The 20,359-nt window shown below is 39.9% G+C and overlaps 1 protein-coding gene across 5 annotated transcripts in view; it reads left to right on the forward strand.

Annotated features, from left to right (window-relative positions):
• Positions 1-20,359, forward strand: part of LOC144689829 (CAP-Gly domain-containing linker protein 4-like) — a 350,052-nt gene that overhangs the window by 97,062 nt on the left and 232,631 nt on the right. For all 5 annotated transcript variants that reach the window (XM_078557236.1, XM_078557237.1, XM_078557238.1 and 2 more), the window contains 2 exons: positions 3,209-3,370; positions 17,276-17,394. In XM_078557236.1, the coding sequence (XP_078413362.1) occupies positions 3,209-3,370; positions 17,276-17,394 (281 nt within the window). The remainder of the gene's footprint in view (positions 1-3,208; positions 3,371-17,275; positions 17,395-20,359) is intronic.

Consider the following 20,359-nt stretch of genomic DNA (forward strand, 5'->3'; position numbering starts at 1 on the left):
GATTTGTTAAAGGAAAATCGTGTCTAACTAACTTGCTGGAGTTTTTTGAAGAGGTAACAAAGATGGTTGATGAGGGCAAGGCTGTTGATGTAGTCTATATGGACTTCCAAAAGGCGTTTGATACAGTGTCACACAACAGACTTGGTCATGGAATAAAAAGGGCAGTAGCAATGTGGATATAAAATTGGTTGAAGAACAGGAAACAGAGAGTAATGGTTAATGGGTATTTTTCGGGCTAGAAGATGGTTTGTAGTGGAGTTCCCCAGGGGATGGTATTGGGACCCTTGCTCCTCCTGATATATATAAATGATCTAGATCTTGGTGTGCAGGGGACAATTTCAAAGTTTGCGGACGACACAAAACTTGGGAGAATTGTAAACTGTGAGGAGGACAGTGTAGAATTCAAAAGGACATTGACACATTGGTGGAGTGGGCAGATAGGTGGCAGATGAAGTTCAATGCAGAGAAGTGTGAGGTGATACACTTTGGTATAAAGAACATGGAGAGACAGTATAAAATAAAGGATACTATTCTAAGTGGTGTGCAGGAGCAGAGAAACCTGTGCCTATATGTACATAAGTCATTAACGGTGGCAGGACAGGTAGAGAGAGCTGTTTCTAAAGCATACAGTGTTCTAGGCTTCATTAATAGGGGCATAGAGTACAAGAGCAGGGAGATTATGATGAACTTATATAAGACAGGTTAGACCTCAGCTGGAGTATTGTGTACAGCTCTGGGCACCACACTATAGGAAGGATGTGAACGCATTAGAGAGAGTGCAGAAGAGGTTTATGAGAATGGTTCCAGGGCTGAGACGCTTCAGTTATGAGGAAAGATTGGAGAAATTGGGACTGTTTTACTTGGAGAGGTGAAGTCTGAGAGGAGAGGAGACTTGATAGAAGTTTCCAAAATCATGAGGGGTCTGGACAGAGTAGATAGGGAGAATCTGTTCCCGCTCGTAAATGGATCGAGAACCAGAGGGCACAGTTTTAAAGTGTTTTGTAAAAAAAAAGTGAATGCAAGGCGAGAAATTTTTTTTTCACACAATGAGTAGTTAGGGTTTGAAATGCACTGCCTGGAAGTGTAGTGGAGGCAGGTTCAGTTGAGGCATTTAAGAGGACATTTGATGATTAAATGGAAACAATGTGCAGGGTTACGGGGAAAAGGTAGGATATTGGCACTAAGTTAAAATGCTCAAAGGGCTGGTGCAGACACAATGGGCCAAATGACCTCCTTCTACGCATAACAATTCTGTGATTCACTCCATGTGATATCAAGAAACGGCTGAAGGTACTGGATACTGCAAAGGCTATGGGCTCTGACAACATACCGGCAATAGTACTGAAGACTTGTGCCCCAGAACTTGCTGTGCCCCTAGCCAAGCTGTTACAGTAAAACTACAACACTGGTATCTACATGGCAATTTGGAAAATTGCCCAGATATGTCCTGTACACAAAAAGCAGAACAAATCTAACCCGGCCAATTACTGCCCTATCAGCTTACTTTCCATCATCAGTAAAGTAATCATAACAGTGATATCAAGTGACACTTGCTTAGCAACAACCTGCTCACTGATGTTCAGTTTGGGTTCTGCCAGTGCCACTCAGCTCCTGTCCTCATTACAGCCTTGGTTCAAACATAGACAAAAGAGCTGAACTCCAGAGGTGAGGTGAGAGTGGCTGCCCTTGGCATCAAGGCAGCATTTGACCGAGTGTGGCATCAAGGTGCCGTAGCAAAAGTGGAGTCAGTGGGAATAAGGGGGAAAACTCTTTGCTGGTTGGAGCCATACCTAGCACAAAGTAAGTTGGTTGTGGTTGTTGGAGATCAATCATCTCAGTTCCAGGACATCACTGCAGGAGTTCCTCAGGATAGTGTCCTAGACCTAACAGTTTTTAGCTGCTTCATCAATGACCTTCCTTCCATCATAAGGTCAGAAATGGGGATGTTTGCTGATGGTTGCACAGTGTTCAGTACTATTTGCGACTCCTCAGATCCTGAAGCAGTCCATGTCCAAATGCAGCAACACCTGGACAATATCCAGGCTTGGGCTGACAAGTAGCAAGTAAGAAGTGCCAGACACTGACCATCTTCAACAAGAAAAATTCTAACCATTGCCCCTTGACATTCAATGGCACTACCATCGCTAAATCCCCTACTATCAACATCCAGGGGGTTACCGTTGACCAGAAACTGAACTGGACTAGCCATATAAATACTGTGGCGACAAGAGCAGGTCAGGGGTTAGGAATTCTGCGGTGATTACCTCACCTCCTGATTCCCCAAAGCCTGTCCACCATCCAACAAGGCACAAGTCAGGAGTGTGATGGAATACTCTCCACTTGCCTGGCTGAATGTAGCTCCAACAACACTCACGAAGCTTGACATCATTCAGAACAAAGCAGCCTGCTGGATTGGCCCACAAACATTCACTCCTTCCACCACTCATGTACAGTGGCAACAGTGTATACCATCTACAAGACGCACTGCAGGAACTCACCAAGCCTCCTTAGACAGCACCTTCCAAACCCATGACCACTACCATATAAAAGCACAAGGGCAGCACACACTTTGGAACAGCACCAACTGGCAGAGACCCTCCAAGCCACTTACTCATTCGCCGTTCCTTCACTTCTCCATGCGTAGGCTTTGTTTACAGCCTAGGAGACTACTGTGGTATTTTCTAAACCTTTTTCTGGTACATCATTATTCTAGGGCGCCCGCTTCAGTAGTCACACTATCAGTCTTGCAGTTCATCATTGTGCATCAAATTTTAATTGATTGGTAACTAACCACCTATAGAGCCCTGTTCCCCCCAGTGCTGTCATCAGGAATCTTTACTGATAATGTTATTTCAAAAAGAAAATTTGTCCATGCAGGCAGAACAGTTAGAGCTTTCCCAGTTCATGGGATGAAATACTTGCGCTGGATCCAATACTCTGTGCATGCAAATAACAGTGTGTTCAGTAGATGATACCCCAAGAGGTACTGGGAAAAGATTGTTTCATGTTGTACTTTCAATTAGTAAAGTTTCTGTGGTTAATAGTTCCCCATGCAAGTTTATACGAATTATGATTCAACATTGTCCTGCTCCTTCAATGTATCCTGCAAGCCAGAGACATCTTTCATATTAAGTCATTGCAACATCTGATTTTGCTATGCCTTATCACTCCAGAGTGTTCTTTTTGAATTATATTTTTATTTTTCCAGGAGATGCAGAGATTGCTGCCAAGTTTGCTTCACAGTTGATCGACATGGGAGCTGATGTCACTCTTCGTAGCCGTTGGACAAACATGAATGCTTTGCACTATGCAGCTTATTTTGATGTTCCTGAACTAATAAGAGTAGTTCTGAAGGATGCAAATGCTGGAGGTAAATAATCTCATATTTAGTTTTATGAGGGAAAAAAATATAGGCTTTCCTTCCTTGGTCTTTCTTTCTTACAGTTAGATTTTTATCAGTATTTGTATTGGAGACACATTGAAACCTGTAAATTATGGACACAAGGGACTGAAATCAGTAGACCGTTGAAATTATCTTTATTTTCAAAATGGTGAGTATATGCATTATAAAAATGCTCTCAACAGTTTTGGAGAATCAGCTGAAAATATGATTGGCACCCAATCAGCTGCAACAATGCTATGAATATATGTTTGGAAGCAGCAATTGTTGTATTTCTATGTTAGCTTACCAATCTCGCATTCAAATGGTAAACTAAACATAGCTTCCATTTATTTGAAGATGTAGCACAGGATTGCTTAGCAGACAGATTTACTATAAAGATTCAACAGAAATTATTAACAGTAAAGTACAGCTGCAACTCCTTCACAACACATGCTATTAGCTAAACCCAAAGCTATTCTACAAACTATGAACAAATGAATTAGGCCATTTGGCCCCTTGCACCTGCAGCGCTATTCAATAAGGTCATGGCTGACCTGATTGTGGTCTCAACTCCACATTCTGCCTAACCCCGATAACTTTTGGCTCCCTTGTTAGTCAAGAATCTATCTACCTCTGCTTAAAAATATTTACTGCTCTCTGGAGAAGAAGGTTCCAAAGATTCACGACTCTCTGAAAGAAAAAAAATATTTTCATCTCCTTCTTGAATGAGAGACACCTTATTTTTAAATGCGCCCCCTTCATATGGCACAGTGGATGGTAAATGCTGCGAGACTCAAATCCCAGAGGGAAACTTGAAACAGTTGCCACAACTGTTTTTGCAATTTGTATTTTTATTTTGGGATTCGTGCCTTGAATTCAGTAGCAAAAAGTCCTCCGCATCTTAGAGATTATTTACAAAACTAAAATATACATTTATCAATAAAATAAATGATTTTAAGCACTTGTATAGGTCTGCAAATTACTGCTATGATAACTCCTAAATCCCCTAATTAATCTAGTTAAGGCAACATTAAAGGAACATAGATTTCAGCAGACTCAGGCAAAGCATACAATACCCTGGACAGTGATATTTAACATGAATTCTCTTAGCTTCAGTTTCTAGAGACAGCAGCTTGGTACATAGAGGCTGGAGGCTTTTCACTCTTGTTAGATCTTAGAATTCTTTCTTCCTTACACATAACCTCATCTCTTTTGTACATGTTTCTCCCTGTTTAACTTAGATCACATTGTTCCAATATGTCTTTGCAACTTTACTTTTCCCATAATGTAAATCTTTCATAGCACTCATATTATCAGCAATCTTTGGGGGAAATAAATGTTTGGCTTAGTTTCTGTTGGCTAGGTGTAGCATCTTACCATTTCTTCGAAGTTCAGCACTCTGGTTTATCTAAAAATGCAAATGTTCTTCACGCCTCACACTCTAAAACTTCAGCCATGTTTATGTATTTAGCATTTCAAACCTAGCTTCTCTTCTGATACATCAAAGCACCCAGACCAGCTGTCTGTATTTCAGTTAAAACACCCCCACACACACTTACACATAGAGAAATGAATCCAAATCCCTCTATTAACCTACATTTACAATAAATTACAATAATATTATGAAAATTATTATATTTTCATGAGACCCCCCTCCTTACTGAGAAATGAACCATCATAATTTAAAAAGACAGCTTTATTTTCTTAACCCATCTTATGTTACCTCATATACTTAGCTATATAGCTACACTCTTACAATACCAGATGCATGCATTAAAAAACAATGTATATACAAATCCTTGGTATCAACAGAAATCATTCTAGTCCAGCGTCCAGGCTTTTAAATGTCCAATTTTCCCTTTCAGCTTCAAACTCTTGACAATGCACCTGCAATTATATTTTCTCGGCCAGCCACATGTATAATCTGTAGATTAAATGGTTGCAGTAATAAACTCCATCTGAATAGCTTTGCACTTTTGTCTCAAAATTTGTCCAGAAACTTTAAAGGATTGTGGTCTGTATAAACAATTGTTTCTGATGAATTGTTTGTAATGTAAATCTCAAAATGCTGCAACGCTAACACCTAACCCAGAGTCTCCTTTTTGATCGTTGAATACCTTTCCTGTTGTATATTCAACTCCCTGAAAAATCCCTATTGGTTTCTCAATTCCAGTGTTAACTTCTTGTAACAATACGGCCCCAATGCTTATATTGCTTGCGTCAACAGCCAACTTAAATTGCTTGGCATAATTAGGTACTGCCAAAACTAGTGTCATTGTCAATTTGTTCAAACTGTCAAACGACTTCTGACACTGCTGTGCCCATTGAAACTCCTTGTTCTTTTTTAATAGTTCAGTGAATGGAGCAACCACACTGCTCATATTTGGTACATATTTCCAGTAAAACCCACTCATGCCCAGAACTCTCAAAACTTCTTGTTTTGCTGTAGGCACGGGGAAATTCACGAGATCTTTTGACTTTCACATCTCTCAGAGCCACCTTACCATGTCGAGTGGTATGGCCTAGGTATATAACTTGTGCAAATTCACTTTTAGCCAAGTTCATCATCAAATTAGTTTTTTGTAATCGACAAAACAATTCTTCCAGGTGTTGTAAATGCTCCTCCCACATTTGACTGAAAGCTATCAAGTTGTCAATATAAATATAACAATTGCTCAACCCTACAATTACTTTGTTTGTCAGTCTTTGAAATGTTGCAGATGCATTTTTCATACCAAATGGTACGACTTTGAACTGATATAGTCCATCTGGCATCACAAAAGCCGATATCTTCTTTGCTCTCTCCAATAATGGTACTTGCCAATATCCTCTTAGCAAGTCAATCTTTGTGATAAATTTTGATTGTCCCACTTTCTCAATACAATCTTCCAACCGTGGTGTAGGATATGAATCAGTTTTTGTCACCCCATTCACCTTTCGATAGTCCACACAACTAGACTCAAAGATGTCATTTTGAAGCATTAATTCAATTTCTTTATGTACTTGTGATAACTTTGCCAGATTTAATCTATAAGAAATGTTGCCTTATTGAAGATGAAACTTCTACACATAAATCATGTATAGCTAAATTAGTCCTTCCCAGCTTATTCTCACAAATAGCTTTGTGTGACTGCAATAGCTTCTCCAAATCATTTTGACGCTTGTCTGGAAGGTAACTCAATATTACATTTAAATTTTCAAGTACCCCCTCATTATCCAATTTGATTAGAGGAAAATCCATTTCAGAATGCTGCATTTCTACCTCTTTCTCTTTATCTGTCACCACTAATACCTCCTTTTGGTTCTCTTCCCTGTCAAAGTACTTTTTAAGCATATTTACATAACACACCCTCTGATTTCTTTGATCTGGAGTATTTATTAACTAATTTACTTCATTCAGTTTCTTTTCAATCTTGTGAGGCCCACTAAACCTTGCCTTTAAGGAGTCACCCAGTACTGGTAACAGAACTAGCACTTTCCCCCCCCAGCAACAAAACTACAAGCTGTAGCTTCCCTGTCTGCCTTCACTTTCATCACTTGCTGTGATATCTTTAAATGTTCCCTAGCTAACTCACATGCTCTGTCCAATCTTTTTCTGAAGTTTGATACATAATCCAGGAGAGTAGTTTCTGAATTTTGACCTACCAGTTTCTCATGAATCAATTTCAGTGGTCCTCTTACCTCTTAACCATAAACTATTTCAAAAGGACTAAAACCAGTCGATGCATTAGGAGCATCCATGATAGCAAATAACAGGAATTAAATTCCCTTATCTCAATCCTGTGGATAAACCTAACTATATGCCCTCATCATAGTTTTTAAAGTTTCATGCCATCTTTCCAAAGCCCTTTGTGACTCAGGATGGTAAGCTGTTGACTTAAATTGTTTTATCCCAAACTGTTCATTATTCCCTTAAACAGCGGTGACATGAAATTTGAACCCTGATCTGATTGTGTTTCTTTAGGTAAACCATATCTTGTAAAAAATTTAGTCAACTCTTCCATTATTATCTTTGTTGTAATATTTCTCAAAGGTATCGTTTCAGGAAACCCTGTAGACACATCCATTATTGTCAGTAAGTACTGATTTCTACTTTTAGTCTTAGGGAGGGGTCCTAAATGATCAATCATTACCCTCGTAAAAGGTTCTTCAAATGCTGGAATTGGAATTAAAGGTGCCTGCTTAATCACTGCTTGCGGTTTCCCTATCACCTGACATGTGTGACATGTTCTACAGAATTTGACTACATCTCTGTGCAATCCAGGCCAATAAAAATGGTTTTGTATTTTTGCCTGTGCCTTTCTAATTTCTGAATGCTCCCCCATCGGAATTTCATGAGCTATCCTCAGGATCTCATTTCTATATCCAAATGGTATAACAATCTGATGCACTTCCCTCCAGCTTTCATTTGCTGAAATATGATAAGGCTACCATTTTCTCATTAAAACATTACCCTTAAGGTAATAACATTCTGGAATACACTCTGCCTCTGTTGCTGAGTAAGCTGTCTGATATAAGTGTCTTATTTGCATATCATTTTTCTGTAACTCTACCAACTGCCTTGAACTAAACACCTCAGCTGCATTCTCCAGTCTTTCTTCTTGAACAATGTTATCAAAAACAGTGCCAGCTGATTGGACTTCTGCACCTTCTCCCTGCCTTTTAAGTTCCTGTTCTTCCTGTTTCAACCTGAGAGCCTGTGACCTTGTTATCACACAATCTGGAAACGATCCAGGATCCTCTCTCTGCAACACTCCTCTTGAAGATACCTCTACAGGCTGCTCAATTGCCATAGGCATCACCCACATATGTGACCCAGCTATATCATTACCCAAAATAAATTGAACACGTGCAATGGGCAATTTTTCCACTACTGCCAACAATCACACCACCTGTTTTCCACTTCCTATTTAAATTTACTTTCCAAAATGGAATAGGTTTAGCATCTCCATGAACCCCACTTATTATCACCTAGTCCTGAAATACTCCCTCTGAACAACAAATGTCACTATCCCACAACATTGTGGATTGACCAGCCTCTGTGTTTCTTAAAATTTTAACATCTTTACCTACTCCACCCTGTACACATGGAAAGACTTCCCCTTCACGTACAAAATCTTTAAACATTTCTGCAACCTGTTGCTCAGAACCCCCTTGGGTAAATTATGAACACATTCCCACATCTTTACCTATCACTGCTTCTTCCTGTTTTACCTGTACACAAATCACAGTTTTTCCTGTGCCTGAACCTCAGAACCCACGGTACTTTTACTTCCAGAACTTTTCTGCACCCCAATTATCCCAACAGATTTCCCCAGTAATTTCCAACACACTGACTTTGTGTGGCCAACTTTATTACAATGAAAACACCTCATTTGGAGTGTCATTTCTCAGCACCTTCCTTTTTATTCTGGGAAAAAAAAACTTTCTGGGAATTTTCACCTACTTCTCTTCCCTGACTACCCACCTTCCTTTCACCTTCCCACTTTTTATCCTTCTCTGATTTAAAAGGGTGACAAAGAAAAGGTTTAGCTCTATGAACTAATTGACAAGCAGCTATCTCTGCTGCTTGTCTTACTGTTTCAACCCTCTGTTCCTCCACATGAGTTCTCACTACCGAAGCAATCGAATCTTTAAACTCTTCCAAAAGAATTACTTCTCTAAGAGCTGCATATGTCATCTCTATCTTTAATGCCCGTTCCCACTGGTCAAAATTACTTTGTTTTACTCTCTCAAATTCAGTATAAGTTTGCCCAGGCTTTTTTCTCATATTCCTAAATTTCTGCCTCAGGAACCAACTTATATGCACTCAAAATAGCTTTTTTTTTACCACATCATAGTTCACAGACATTTCTTATGACAGTGAAGCATAAACCTCATGTGCTCTATCCACCAACCTGGATTGTAACAACATTGCCCAGTTTTCCTGTGGCCATTTCACATGTTTAGCTATCTTCTCAAATGAAATAAAGAATGCTTCAACATCTCTTTCCTCAAACTTTGGAAGAGCTTGTACAAATTTAAACATCTCCCCATTTGGTTTTAGGTTAAAGGTTTTCTCATCATCAGAACTTTCCTCAGCATCTGATATCTCCTTTTAAAAATCCAGCTTTTTAAGTCAGTACTCTCTATCTTTTTCCTTCATTCTCTCTTCCATCGCTAACTTTTCCCTCTAGAGATCAAGTTTTTGCATTTCCATTTTTTTTTTTTAGATAATCTCGCTTTTCCTTTTCTTTTTCTGTTGCCTCTAGTTCCAGTTTTTAATTTCCAATTCTTTTTCCATTTTTGCTTCCAATTCAAGTTTTCTCAGTTACTTCGCTTGTTCAAATTCAAGTCTCTTCATTTTTAACTGAAGCCTCACTACAAGTAAATGGTAGGGCACTGAGGAGTGCGGAGGAACAAAGGGATCTGGGAGTTCAGATACATAATTCCCTGAAAGTGGCGTCACAGGTAGACAAGGTTGTAAAGAAAGCTTTTGGCATACTGGCCTTCATATATCAAAGTATTGAGTATAGGAGTTGGGATGTTATGGTGAGGTTGTATAAGACATTGGTGAGGCCAACTTTGGAGTATTGTGTACAGTTCTGGTTGCCTAACTACAGGAAGGATATCAGTAATATTGAGAGAGTGCAGAGAAGGTTTACTAGGATGTTGCCGGGTCTTAAGGAGTTGAGTTACAGGGAAAGATTAAACAGGTTAGGACTTTATTCCTTGGAGCGTAGAAGAATGAGGGAAGATATGATAGAAGTTTATAAAATTATGAGGGGTATAGACAGAGTAAATGCGAGTAGGCTCTTTCCACTTAGATTAGGAGAAATAAACACAAAAGGACTTGGCTTTAGGGTGAAAGGGGAAAGGTTTAGGGGGAACATTAGGGGGAACTTCTTCACTCAGAGAGTGGTGAGAGTGTGGAACGAGCTACCATCTGACGTGGTAAATGCGGGCTCACTCTTAAGTTTTAAGAATAAATTAGATACATGGATGGGAGAGGTCTGGGGGGGGTTATGGACTAGGTGCAGGTCAATGGGACTAATGGAATAATATTTCGGCACAGACTAGAAGGGCCGAATGGCCTGTTTTCTGTGCTGTCGTGTTCTATGGTTCTACCTCCAGCTGTGACTCACTAGTGTCAGGTATCACTTCCAACTTTAAATGGTGTACTATCACTTGAACTATGTCTGCTTTCTTAGCCCCTACAGGTAACCTCTACTCCAACTTATCCGCCAACTCTGTTAACTTGCCCTTAGATACTTCCTGTAACCCGATCAGAAGTTAAATCTTCTAATTCCAAAAAAGTTTTAGCCATGGATACACCATTTTTGCATTCTCACCACTTTAAGAATACCTCACACCAACTCCTGAATTCAAAGTGCTCCTCGTACTTATATCCTTAAGATTCACCAACTCTAACCCAACCAAGGGATTTCAAATGTATCCTGCAAATAGCTCCCAATTTTGTTATGGCACAGCGGATGGTAAATGCTGAGCTTCTCAAATCTCAGAGGGAAACTTGAAACAGCTGCCACAACTGTTTTTGCAATTTGTATTTTTATTTCGAGATTTGTGCCTTGAATTCAGTAGTAATAAGTTCACTGAATCTTAGAGGATTTTACAAAACTAAATTAAACATTTATTAATAAAATAAATGATTTTAAGCACATACATAGGTCTACAAATTACTACTATGATAACTCCTAAATCCCTTAATTAATCTAGCTCCCAGTTACACCTCCATTAAGGCAACAGTGAAACAACATAGATTTCAAACAGACCCAGGCAAAGCACACAATACACTGGACAGTGATATTTAAAATGAATTCTCTTAGCTTCAGTTCCTGGAGACGGCAGCTTGGTACGGAGAGGCTGGAGGCTTTTCATACTTGTTAGATCTTAGAATTCCTTCTTCCTTACGCATAACCTCATCTCCTTTGTACATGTTTCTCCCTTTTTAATGTAAATCCCATTGTTCCAATATGTCTGTGCAACTTTATTTTTTTCATAATATAAATCTTTCATAGAACTAATCTTTGGGAAAAATAAACACACTGTTTGTCTTAGCCTTTGTTGGCTATGTGTAACACCTTACCATCTCTTTGAAATTCATAACTCTGGCTTATCTAAAAATGCAAATGTTCTTCACACCTCACATTCTAAAACTTCAGCCATGTTTACATATTTAGCATTTCAAACCTAGCTTCTCTTCTGATACATCAAAGCACCCAGACCAGCTATCTGTAATTCAGTTAAACCCCCCTCGGTTGGTCACAACAAGGTTTAATTTTAAACGGATCCCTTCACTCGTCGATACCTTTTCCCAGTCCAAATGTAGCTATATTTTAGAAGGAGCCAATTTGACCGGGCTTTCTTGAGTCAAAGAAAGAATAAGTTTATTAGTTACTAAAAACACGAGAAAAAATAATAAAAACGTAACACAGATCAGAAATGAGAAGTTGAGTCCAAAAATAAAAGTTAAAAAGATACACAAATCAGTCTTTGCCTTGTTCATGAGGAGTAGATGGCGAAAAGTTGCGGTGATTCTGGTAGAGCTGACTTTGGCAGTTGAGCAGTTGGTTTGGAGACACTTGGTTCTGCAGGTTAGCTGAAGGAGTTGTCCTGTTTCCTTTTTGACTGTGACTTTGCTGACTTGCCTCCAGCCATAGCGAGAGAGAGATAGGAGAGAGACTTTTACCTGCAAGCTGCAGGGATGCCTTGTTGATGTTCTTCTGCTGTGACCCTCACAGCCCACACACTAGCACACCAGAACTGGAACACCTGAACTAGCACACACAGATCTGGTTTGCAGCTGGCTTTTTAACCCCTTTCCTTGTGCATTCCTGGAAGGGAAAAAACAAACATGTGTTTTGCCCAGAATCTGCTTTATTTCAACTTGAATAATATCCACATTCTGAGATGAGAAAGAGTAGGGCCCAAAAGTGACCAAGGGGGCAAGCTATGGGTGGAGCTAGATGACATCGCTAGAGTGTTGAATGAATACGTCACATCCGTCTTCACCCAAGAGAATGAGGATGAAGGTATCGAACTCGGGGAGAGAGACTGCGAGGTACTTCAGCAAATTGATATAGGGAGTGACAAGGTATTGGAGGTGTTGGCAGGCTTAAAAGTGGCCAAATTTCCAGGTCTGGATGATTTGTGTCCCAGGCTGCTGAGGGAGGCAAGGGAGGAGATTACAGGGGCTCTGACCCAAATTTTTAAATCCTCTCTGGCCACGGGGGAGGTGCCAGAGAACTGGTGAACAGCTAATGTGGTTCCGCTATTTAAGAAGGGTTGTAGAGATAAGCCAGGGAACTACAGGCCAGTGAGTCTCACGTCAATGGTAGGGAAACTATTGGAGAAAATTTTGAAGGAGAGAATCTATCTCCACTTGGAGAGGCAAGGTTTGATCAGGAATACTCAGCATGGCTTTGTCAGAGGGAGGCCATGCCTAACAAATTTGATTGAATTTTTTGAGGATGTGACCAGGTGTGTAAATGAGGGTAGTGCAGTTGATGTAGTTTATATGGATTTCAGCAAAGCCTTTGACAAGGTCCCACATGGGAGACTTATAAAGAAGGCAAATGCACATGGGATACAGGGTAATTTGATAATGTGGATTCAAAATTGGCTTAGTTGTAGAAGACAGAGGGTGATGACAGAAGGATGCTTTAGTGACTGGAAGCCAGTGTCCAGTGGCGTACCACAGGGATATGTACTGGGTCCCCTATTATTCGTCATTTATATAAACGACATAGATGACTATGTGGGGGGTAGGATTGGTAAGTTTGCGTATGACACAAAGATTGGCTGGGTGGTTAACAGTGAGATGGAGTGTCTTGGGCTACAGGAAGATATAGACAGGATGGTCAAATGGGCAGATAAGTGGCAGATGGAATTTAACCCTGAAAAGTGTGAGGTGATACACTTTGGAAGGAGTAATTTGACAAGTAAGTATTAAATAAATGGCAGGAAGTTCTGAGGAACAAAGGGCCCTTGGCGTGTGTGTCCATAGATCTCTGAAGGCGGAGGGGCATGTTAGTGGGGTGGTGAAAAAGGCATATGGGACACTTGCCTTTATCAATCGAGACATAGATTACATAAGTAGGGAGGTCATGTTGGAGTTGTATAGAACCTTGGTGAGGCCATAGCTGGAGTACTATGTGCAGTTCTGGTCGCCACATTATAGGAAGGATGTGATTGCACTGGAGGGGGTGCAGAGGAGATTCACCAGGATGTTACTTGGGATGAAACATTTAAGTTATGAAGAGAGGTTGGATAGACTTGGGTTGTTTTCGTTGGAGCAGAGAAGACTGAGGGGTGACCTGATCGAGACGTACAAGATTATGAGGGGCATTGACAGGATGGATAGGGAGCAGCTGTTCCCCTTAGCTGAAGGGTCAGTCACAAGGGGAGATAAGTTCAAGGTGAGGAGTAGGAGGCTTAGGGGGGATGTGAGGAAAAACGTTTTTACCCAGAGGGTGGTGGCGGTCTGGAATGCGCTGCCTGGGAGGTTGGTGGAGAAGGGTTGCCTCACATCCTTTAAAAAGTACCTGGATGAGCACTTGGCACGTCATAACATTCAAGGCTATGGGCCAAGTGCTGGTAAATGGGATTAGGTAGGTAGGTCAGGTGTTTCTCACGTGTTGGTGCAGACTCGATGGGCCGAAGAGCCTCTTCTGCACTGTGAGATTCTGTGATTCTGAGATGTCACTCAACAGGAGATGGTTTCTGTTGAGATGTGGTAATCAGTCTCCATTGTCTGTGCAACCACAGGAGATTAAAATTCAGTCTTTTGCATTACATCTCTCACTTTCAAGTGTCTCTGTCTGAAGTAGGCCTTGACACTTTTTTAGGTGTGACATTCCATGTTCTCTGGACTAGTCGGTCAAGTGTATCCACATAAGAATTTTCCAGAAAGCGGTGACTTTACATTCTCAGCCAGCTTTTGCTTGTATGTCTTTTATTTTTTTAAAACACGTCTTCCTTTAAAAAGTTCAGTGTGCCCGTAAGTAATTCGGGGCTGTGATCTGCTGTCATTATATTGTCATAAAACCATGTTTACTCTGTATGATTGTATTGAGATATTCTAAGTGCCCCACAATAATCTCCTTAGTAATAGATTCTAGCAATTCCCTTATGACAGATGTTAAGCTAACTGGGCTGTAGTTTCCTGCTTTCTGTCTCCTTCTTTTATTGAATCAAGGAGTTGCATTCGCCATCTTCCAACCTGATGGGATCTTTCCAGAATCCAGGGAATTTTGGAAAATTAAAACCAACGCATCTATCATCTCAGCAGCTACTTCTTTTAAAACTGGAGGATGGCGTCCATCAGGACCTGAGGACTTGTCAGCTATTTGTTCTAATAATTTTCCCAGTACTCTTTCCCTGGTAATTGTAATTGTTTTGAATTCCTCCTTTCCTTCCCCCTCCTGATTCACAATTATATCTGGGATGTTTTTTGTATCCTCTAGTGAAGACAGACGCAAGAATATCTGTTCAATTCATCTGCTATTTCCTTATTTTCCATTATTAATTCCACATTCTCACTCTCTAGAGGACCAACACTCACTTACCCTTTTCCTTTTTAAATACCTGTAGAAACTCATACTATCTTGTTTTAATATTTCTAGGTAGCTTTTTGTTGTACTCTAATTTCTCCCTTCTTGTTAATCTTCTAGTAATGTTTTGCTGTTTTTATATTCTATCCAATCTTCTGACCTGTCACTCATCTTTGTGGAATTATATGCTTTTTCTTTCAATTTGATAGTATCTTTAACTTCTTTAGTTAGCCACAGATGGTGTGTCCTTCCCTTAGAGTCTTTCTTTCTCACTGGAATGTATCTTTTGAGTATTCAGAAATATCTCCTTACATGTCTGCCACTGCATCTCTACTGACCCATGCCTTAACCTAATTTCCCAGTTACCTTTAGCCAGCTCTGTCTTCGTACCCTCATAATTATCCTTATTTAAGTTTAAAACAGTAGCCTTAGATCCACTCCTCTCTCCCTCAAACTCAGTGTGAAATTCAATCATATTATGATCATTGCTACCTAGATGCACCTTCACTATGAGGTGATTAATTAACCCTGTCTCATTGCACATTACCAGATCTAGTTTTGCCTGTTTTCTGGTTGGCGCCAAAATGTGCTACTCTAAGAAACTTTCCCGAAAACACTATGAACTCATCATCTAGGCTACTTTTGCCAATCTGATTTGTCCTGTCTCTATGTAGATTAAAATCACCCATGATTATCACCATACCTTTCTCACAAGCCTCCATTATTTCTTCCTGTATACCGGTCCTACAATGTGGTTACTGTTAGGGATCTGTAAACTACTCCCACAAGTTACTCCTTACCTTTACTATTTCTCATCTCCACCCAAACTGATCCTACATCTTGGTATCGGGAACTAAGTTCATCTCTCTCTTGTACCAATGTCATCCTTAATTAAGCAGAGCTACCGCTCCACCTTTTCCTAGCTTCCTGTCCTTCTTCCAACCTCCATACAAAATCTTAAACTTTCCCTAACCTTGTTTCCGTCCTGTCAGGAGTGGCTTGTAGCCACTTTGCTACCATATTATTGTAAGTTTTAGTATTCTTGCTATTGCTTGATATCTTCCTGCTGTATCCTGTAGAAACAGTACAAAGCATATACCTTAGAAAAAGACTTAATTTGCAAAATAATGGTGAAGATCACCAGACTACCTAGGGCATGAATTCTGAAAGAAGTATGGAAAATAGTTGAGAAAAATTAGAGATTTTGTATACTGAGGTCAAACATCTTTTCAAAAGTTGAGAAAGAACATGCCCTCAGTTGATGTTCCACCAACAATGGAATTTCTTGTGCTCTGTAATACCAAACTCTTATTTCTTTCTTTAATGGTGGAATGTCTACTTAACTATGCTTGAAACTTTGTCCATAACTTAGTTCTCTCAGTACTGGAGTTATCCTGATCAATCTTCTCTGAATTATTTCTAATGTGTCTGTATCCTTTATGTTTAATACATTGACCTAAACTGAACGCAATGCTCCAGCCCTTCATCATTGATCTGTAGCTGTCATTTTCACATGTTCTGACTTGTAGTCCAATGCCCCCACATGCATCCTTGTGCTCAGTTGGTCTTATCAATAACTGACCTACACAGACTAGATGTTCCATGCTATGATCAGTGATCATTCTCAATTTATTTTTCTTATCTCCTGCTGAAGGAGAACTAAAAGAAAGAAAGACTTGCCCTTTTCATGACCACCAGTGTCTCAAAGTGCATTACAGCCAAAGAAGTACCTTTTGAAGCATAGTCATTTGTAAAGTAGGAAACATGGCAGCCAGTTTGTGCACAGCAAACTCCCACAAACAAAATGTGATCATGACCAGATAATCTGTTTTTTGTGATGTTGATTGAGAGATAAGTATTGGCCAGGGCACCAGGGATAGCTCCTCTGCTCCGATGGATGTGAAGAATCCATTCATCTTATATATCATAACCTAATATGGGATGGAAGTATTTTCTTTTTGATCATAATAAGTGTCTTACAGCATATGTATTTTAGCCATCTCAATTTTGTGTGTGCAGGTCTAGAGTACAAAACTATTTGTAATTTACCACAAAATTGACAACCTGACTCAATTCACAGAATTGCTGGATAAACGTCACAATGCTCCAGAAGCGTGTGACATTCTGGAATTGAGGGTGATGTATGTTATTCTTACCATGTGATACGTGATGCCTGACCTCATGATGCTGACACCAGGAGACAGAGTGGAGAAAGCTTTTCTGTTTTCTAGTATTGATAACCCAAAACTTAAGATAAAAATTAAACAGTTAATTACAAAATAGCCTAATGATTTAGTTCATTGTCGGTAAATGTGTGTATTTATTCTGTACCTATTGACAGAGGTGGATGCCACTTGCAGTGATTTCAACTTTGGAACATCTCTGCACATTGCAGCATCAAACCTCTGCTTGTCATCAGTGAAATGTTTATTGGAACATGGAGCCAATCCTGTCTTTAGGGTAAGAAACTATAGTATCTTAAAATTAATAGATGCCGTCTTTAGAAATAGCACTAATACCTAAATTAATTTGTAATAAAATAAGAAAACCTAAATACAAATAATTAGATTTAAAAATAAATTGATTGGCACACTTAGATAGTAGGTGTTTCTGAAGCTTTTTTTAAAGTATTAAATAGAACTGGAACGCCTTTGGTAACACAGTTCACTGCAGTGCACTCTATAATCATCCTAATACCTCAAGCATGGTGCTTAGGAAAAGGAGCAGAGAAGTGATACTAATAAAACTGCCTAGAGTGGAGAAGTGAGAACCTTTTGGGCAGGGAAGCAAGGGAAACATCCTTTAATGTTTTCTAAATGTCCTCTGTGGGGCAGTTATGTCAAATTATGGTAACTGGGAGAGCCATTTCTTATCCTTCTGTCACATATTTTACTGTGGGTTATATGTCCTTCCATTAACATTATTCCATTAATTTTCTTCCTTCAACATTAAATGCAATATTACTGTGGATGGAATGTTAAAATATTAAAGATGCCCTGACTTATTTATGCAAGTAGAAAGCCTCAGAAAAATTACTTCCCGTGGACTACTAATCAATTATTTTAATAAATTCATTTGATTTTTATGATTCAAAGATGTCTACTTCTTTCCCCTTTTTTAATTAACTTCTAGTTTTATTTTTCTGTTTCCTGCATTTTTCTCTTCACAAATGCTGCTCTTTAATATAAGATAATCATGCAAAATGAATTTATTAGAATTTGTATTTATTAAGTGTTGAAAAATAAATAATACACTTGAGTAATTGGGAACTTTGTTCACAAATAAGAACAAGTTTACTCTTTGACTCTTCGTAGTCCTGTGTTGTATGAAGTTATCCACACTATGTAAGCTTTTTGTAAGTATAAATATAGCAATGGTAATATGAAAATAATCAAGATTAATACTAGTAGAAACCTGAGAACTTCTGAGATCATCTTTTACAGTTACTGTCTGAATAGACTGAGCAATTCTAAACAATCTTCTCTTTCTCTATCCACCATTCTGATCAATATTGTAAAATTAGCCTAAGTTGAATTGAAAGTAACCTCTTTTGGCAATGCATATATAAACTATTTCACTTAGAAGTTATTAATGGTGATCAGATTGAGGACACTATAATTTGCTCTATCTGGGTTGATTAAAAGAATGTCTGTGTTGCGGTAATATCTAACCCTCAAGTTATAATGAACAGGAACTGCCAAACCACATACTTTAAATGGAACTGTTTAGTCCTATTGATTTGTTATGGTCTGTAATATTCAGTTTCTATCCATTCTGGGACAAGTTGCTTCCCAGCTTTGGAAGCACAGTATAGAGTAGTAGGTGCTTGGATACTCTGGGTACCAGGTACTTCTGGCAGAGACCTGGACTGCATTTGTGTGACAGAAAGTCTTTGCACCACTGTCAGTCATCCAGTATGCCTGAAAAGGTACTTTTATGTTGACAGAATGAAGTCGATAGCAGATGCAAGAGTCTTCCACCTAGCTGGCACTCTAGTGTAAACTTATAGAGTCATCTGGAGATACAAAGTGGACCTTTTTCAGTCTCCAATTATCTTTTAATGTTGACCTTTTTGGAGGAATGTAGCACCATTAAACATCAACAAAAAAGCAGAATGTGGAGGCTATGAATCTCTGAGCAATGCTCCAGAGAACTGCATATATCAAATAAAAAACTCTTTTATGCCTCTGTCTTGCTCCCAGGATATGCTTTAGCATCCTGATTTTTTTCATCCAACATATATTACTTGTTTCTAATTTTGGTCTTACACTGGTAAGATGCTTTTTTAGGAGTGGCTTTCTTATTTCCTCCTGGCACCTTGCACCTGGTCTGCAATTTCAGTTGGTAATTGAATAGTTTTCTACAGTATAGGAAGCTAATGAACTTAGACTGTCTAGCCTCCTTCAGTATTACAGCAACAGCTGGGGCAGAATTTTTAGCTCGGCATGCAGGTGTGCACCTGACCCACTCGAGCATAAAATAGCGCATGATGACGTTGGGCGTGCAACCCAAAGTCATCCCGTGCTCACGCATAGTCAGCGGGCACGCGCAAAAGTCAAAAGCACATCCGCCAACAATTAAGAGGGCAAGTAAGCCCATTAAAGTTCCAATTGTCCCCGATTTTTTTCATGGTCTGTCCAACCTTATGGTCGGCAGACGGTGAATCTGTCAGGGAGATGTTGCATTTTCGATGAAACGTCATCCAAGGGCAGGTTGAGGTTTCTGTCATTAAATTAAAAAAATGTATGGACAGAATTTTCATCATGTCTATGTTCATGTGACATATTCTGATGTGTGGACATTTTGTTCTGGATTTTAAAATCTTTATTTATTGCTTTTAAATACTTCAGCTCCCTGAGGCAGCTCTCTGCCTTCAGGGAGCTTTCATTCCATGCTCCTGTGCATCCACGCTTACCTGTGCGCCCGCCCTCCTCCCCAGCCAATGTGAAATTGCGATGGGGGGGCCGATCGCAGGTAGCAGTCCGTTTCTTGGCCGCTCCCAGGCCCGCCAATTGCGCTCACACGCCGACGTAAAAATCCTGCCCTAGGACGCAGTATTTTACGATTGCTTTGACTATCCAAGAGTGACTCCTACACAGTGGGGTACCCCTCCCTGTAGACCCCCCAACACGGGTGTAAAAGCTGGGGGTGAGCCAGCTTGCCCTGCAGCCAATTAATCGCTGTTGGAGCGTTAACTGCCCCAAGGTGGGCCTTGTGCCCCCATCTGGGGTGGAATCCCTACCTGCCAGCCTATCAAATGGCAGCAGCTCTCTGGTCCCAGTAGGATAGTATTCAGTCCCCAACTGTGATTGTTGATGAAGCTGGGGATAGGGCAGGACAATTGAATAGTTGGGGTCAGATTGACAGATTGGGTTAAGGGAGCTGGCTGGAGTAGACAGGGCAGGAGGAAAGGGGAAACGGGGGT

Source organism: Cetorhinus maximus, chromosome 14 (assembly GCF_964194155.1).
Source record: "Cetorhinus maximus chromosome 14, sCetMax3.hap1.1, whole genome shotgun sequence".
In the NCBI taxonomy this organism is placed as follows: domain Eukaryota; kingdom Metazoa; phylum Chordata; class Chondrichthyes; order Lamniformes; family Cetorhinidae; genus Cetorhinus; species Cetorhinus maximus.